The sequence below is a fragment of the Rhinoderma darwinii genome, chromosome 7 (assembly GCF_050947455.1).
Source record: "Rhinoderma darwinii isolate aRhiDar2 chromosome 7, aRhiDar2.hap1, whole genome shotgun sequence".
Taxonomy (NCBI): domain Eukaryota; kingdom Metazoa; phylum Chordata; class Amphibia; order Anura; family Rhinodermatidae; genus Rhinoderma; species Rhinoderma darwinii.
In genome coordinates this window covers 143,122,138-143,126,554 of record NC_134693.1, presented here as the reverse complement: position 1 = coordinate 143,126,554, position 4,417 = coordinate 143,122,138, and the positions used below count along the sequence as shown (strand labels likewise).

At 51.2% G+C, this 4,417-nt stretch overlaps 1 protein-coding gene across 1 annotated transcript in view; it reads left to right on the top strand.

Moving 5' to 3' along the window:
- TEX264 (testis expressed 264, ER-phagy receptor) overlaps window positions 1-3,904 on the top strand; it is a 19,026-nt gene extending 15,122 nt beyond the window's left edge. Inside the window, exon 4 of the mRNA XM_075832461.1 lies at window positions 3,464-3,904. Within this exon, the coding sequence (XP_075688576.1) occupies window positions 3,464-3,726 (263 nt within the window). The 3' untranslated portion in view covers window positions 3,727-3,904. The remainder of the gene's footprint in view (window positions 1-3,463) is intronic.
- The last annotated feature ends 513 nt before the right edge of the window (window positions 3,905-4,417 follow it).

Sequence of the window (4,417 nt, the reverse complement as noted above, 5' to 3'; positions counted from 1 at the left end):
CCCACCCTTATGTGGAGATCTATAAAGGGGATAAAATAATCTTTATGTGCCCCCTGTCTCGCCAAGATGACTTCTACGTACCTGAGATGAAAGAGCTGCTGAGGAAGGAGAGAGGAGAGGCGCCCCTGCCAGAGTCTGAAGGTATGTGCCCGCTCCTCAAACACTTGGCACCCGTGTCTACAGTCTATGCTGCCCACAACAACACGATACATACAAGCTTAGGCTGAAGTATTTAAAGGGGTATTCCAAGGATTGGCGTTTATCACCTAACCACAGGATAGGTGATAAGTCTGATCGCTGGGGACCTCTCATACCCCCCCCCCCCCCGGGCCCTAATTCCTCCTTTCATCACTCTGTCAGTCCCATAGCTAATGCTCACGAACAGTGGAGCACAGTGCTGGTCAGTCCCATAGACATTGAATGAAGCTTCAGGGCGCATGCTCAACCATTCTTCCATTCAAGCTTTTCACTGTGGGGGTGCTGTGAGGAGGGATGGAGGGCTCAGGACGCCCATTCTGGAAATTGATGGGATCACAGCAGGGAAGGCCCCCAGAGATCAGACATTTTATTTCCTATTCTGTGGACCGGTGATAAAGGAGTATTCCCCAAATCCATAATCTTAACAACCACGAGACAAATCTGATGCTGATGATGGTGGTGGTTGTTCCTAATGATGGTGTAAGCGTCTAGGAGCTCCTGGCACAGGAGGAGTTGGACCCTCAAGGTTTTTCATGGGACACAAATGACTGTACACCGCAATGAATAGCCATTCCCTAATACACCACTATCCTAGGAATTGCTTCTTTTGTGAGTGAAATCAATCTGATTATAAAGCAGGGCAAGTGAAGGAAAACGAAATCCCCCGCAGCAGTCCTGCCAGTGCATCAGCAGAATACAGGCTGCCATTGTATTGTCTGTGGAACAGGAGAGACTGCCAAACCCTGAGTAGTGGGGCTTCCCTTAACATTGTGGTGAAGCACAGCCTATAGACTCCTGCCTACAATGGACCTTAGGGTGCTGGGGGTGGGGAAGGACCCAAAGATCCCACTTCTCATGTACGCTGGAACTTAATTGCATTGTCCATTTAGGGGGGAGGGGGGGGTGCACCCTGTGCGTTCTCTTCTTTTGACCAATTAACTCCTAACTGCATTTTATTAGGGAAAATACTTCTCCCCGGCTTCCCCTCTAACAGTGAAGCTAAAATATCTGCCCCCCCCCCCCAATGCTGCCATTATTGGGTATCTGTCATACTGAACAGTCTCTGATCTTTGGACAACGTGTAATATTAGACACCATGAACCTGAGCAGTCACAGAACGGTTTATGAATTCCGCCTGTGTCTCTGATCGCTGCCGGTGTCCCCGTTGAGGCCTATAATTTGTTCTATGTGGGGCGGCTGCTGGCAGACTATCCGCACGATGATGGCGGGCCCCTCTATTCTGCTCTGGAGATTAGGTAAGGGCGGCGTGGAGCACCCACGTGATCGGTGCAGGCGTCCGTGTTTATGGGGCTGATAAATGAAACGTGCCGATCATACAGAAGCCTCTCACTGACCGCATCACTGCCGAGAAGAGCCGTAGAAAATAAACGCCAACAGCGGTAAAGCCTGACGTCAAATGATAGAGAGGAGTTGGTTTCAACCAGTTACTAAGGCCTCGTGCACCCGGGCGTGTTCGGTCAGTGATATGCGGACCACATGTCGGCTGTATTTCCCGGCCTGCACACCGTTCAGGGGCCGGGCCCCTGGCATCGTAGTTACGTATGACGCCGGGCGTCCCTGCCTCCCAGCGGGAATACTGTCCCATAGTGTAATCAGGTTTTCAGTGCGGGACCGTATTCCCGCGGGGAGGCAGTGACTCACCGTCAAACACAACTACGATGCCAGGGGCCCGGCTCCCTGAACTGTGTTGGGTCCGGGAAATGCGGCCGACGCGCGGTCTGTAGATTACGGTCCGAACATGGCCGTGTGAATGAAGCATTTGTGTGGGGGGGGGGCAATTACTTTTCTGAACCCCCGTACTAAACTTTGTTCCTGAAATGGTTTGATAATTCAGAAACTCGTGTGATTCCTCAGGTTCTCTAATGTCACATTCTGTATAAAGATCAGAAACCGCTCAGTATGACCGACCTAAGATCACGGTGGACGTCTGGAGGGGGGGGGGGGGGGATTGTCCAGTATGGCGATGCCGGTCACCTGACACACGAGGACTGGGAAGGTTCTGTCGCTGCTAATTGCTTCCTGCTCCCCCTCCCATGCTTGCACTTGGATTACGTACCTCCCGGGGTGCTTTGCTTTCTGCTGCCCTCGTGATATGGGTGGGGGTCTGGGACGTTGCAGAGTCAGGATCGCAGACCGAGTCCTCCAGCTGTGTCAGCCGCAATTAACATTATTTTACACTTAATAACTCCATAGAACTCTGTCACCAGCCGCGGGCAGCACCAGCTGTCACTGGCACCTCATCGTGTTACGTTGCCCCCTGCCCCGGCTCCCGGCACTCACTGCCAGCCAAGGTCATTATTTGTCCTGGTAGTCAGGCAACGTGTGAGGCGCAGCTTTGGTTGATGTGCAGGCGGGGGCAGGACGTGGAGCTGACACCCCTCATCTGCTCCCTCTATTATTATCTTCATGTGTTATTAGGCAGCTGGAAGCTGACGCACCACATGGGCGTTGGGTACAATAAATGGCATGTTATCTGCCGGGCTGGGGGCCCACCTGTGAGGGAGAGACAGGATAGTCGGACTAAAATTAGGGACGTTAAATCAGAGAAGCAGCGGGAAGATGGAAAGCGGCCGTTATGGGGAAAATGAGGAATTGGTGCCAGAACGAGGGGCGGCGGAATTGATAGGTGGTGTGATTTATAGAGGGATCCAAGACATGGCAGCCCCTGATCTCTGGCTGCCGGCTGCACAGGAGCGGTCATGGAAGCTGTCGGTGTCCAGTCCTATATCAATAAAACGTTATCACCTTCTAATGAAAAGCTCATTTGCCAACACACAGAAGTGGTCTCTGAGGTTTATAACTCGTGTATCCATAGTTACTGGCGAAGAGATGGAGGAACATTCACAGGGACATAAAATGTCAGCAAAGGGACAGTCCCGTCTTCTGTCCCTGCAGCATCATCCGTGTATAATGTAATAGACGATGGGGCAGATTTACTAATACTGTTTCATACCCGAGTCAAAGCGACCTGCAGCGCTGGAATAAGAGGCAACAGATTTATTAAGAGGTGCGGGCACGTCCTAAGTCATCAAACCCCTCAACCATGTAAGCAGGACTAGGTCTGGGCAGATTTTCGGTATTTGCTTGCTGTCAGTGACTGGGAAAACTCACAGATTTGAAATGCAATGTATATTAGATAGTAAGTTGCAGATCTACTGGACAAACAGGGACTGCAGATGAGAGGACTGTGATGTAATGCTCTGTATCCTCTGCCTAGATTCTCATCATGTCCCCCCTCCCCTAGATGCTGAACTGGACCCCCTGTTGCTAGAGGACACCCTAAGCCTGGAGCTGGTGTCTGAAAATCAGGAAGAAGCAGAGGCCGAAGCTTCACAACCTAAAGAGCAAACGGACAGCGAAAAGAGCCCCAGCGAATCTGGGGCGAGCGCCTCTTCCTTCGAAGAACTGGACCTGGACGGCAACGCCGCAGCCAAAACCCAACAGGACGCAAAAACAGAATGGAGAAAAATGCCGGAGAACTGGGATAAAGAGAGAGCGGCCGAATGAGCGACCATAAATAACACGTTCTAGACGTCTCCATGATTATAGCGGTTAGTAAACCCTTCACGTAGTGACAGCGCCCGCTCCTCCCACCGTACACATCTGGAGGCGGCAGCGCAGATTACAGGGATCGGCTATCAGGGAGGTTTAGTTTACAGACAGTCGCAGAGCTTCTTTGCAAAAAAAAAAAAAAAAGTTTTTGTTTTTTTTCTTAACTTTTTGCATTAAAGATCCGGCTTTCCAGCTGGGAGGATATTTTTGATGCTTTTTGACAAGGTGAATATCAGCGCGAGTGCCGGGGGACCAGGGAGGAGAGTCATTTAAAGGAGGCGCCGCTTTGCTTCACACCTATTGATGAACGTACAGAGGAGGCGGTTTTGTCCTCGGGGAGTCGGCAGTTTTTAAGATTGAAGAAAATGTTTATTGCTAAATCACAAAAGTCGAAGACGTCGCCCTCCAGATCCCGCAATCCCCCCCCCCCTGCTGCGTCCTAATAGACTCTCCTCTGTTCTCTGGTGCGCTGACTCCACGGCGCTCCTTGTGCCACTGACTTCATATTAATGTCGGAGCACCGGAAGACCAATGCCGTGGACTTTCCACCAAGGAATTGAAATGCCGGAGTATCGGGTTCATTCCTGCTGATCGGGCGTTGGGCTATTTTGCACGCCAAGTTATCAGGATTTCATGACCATCCAGT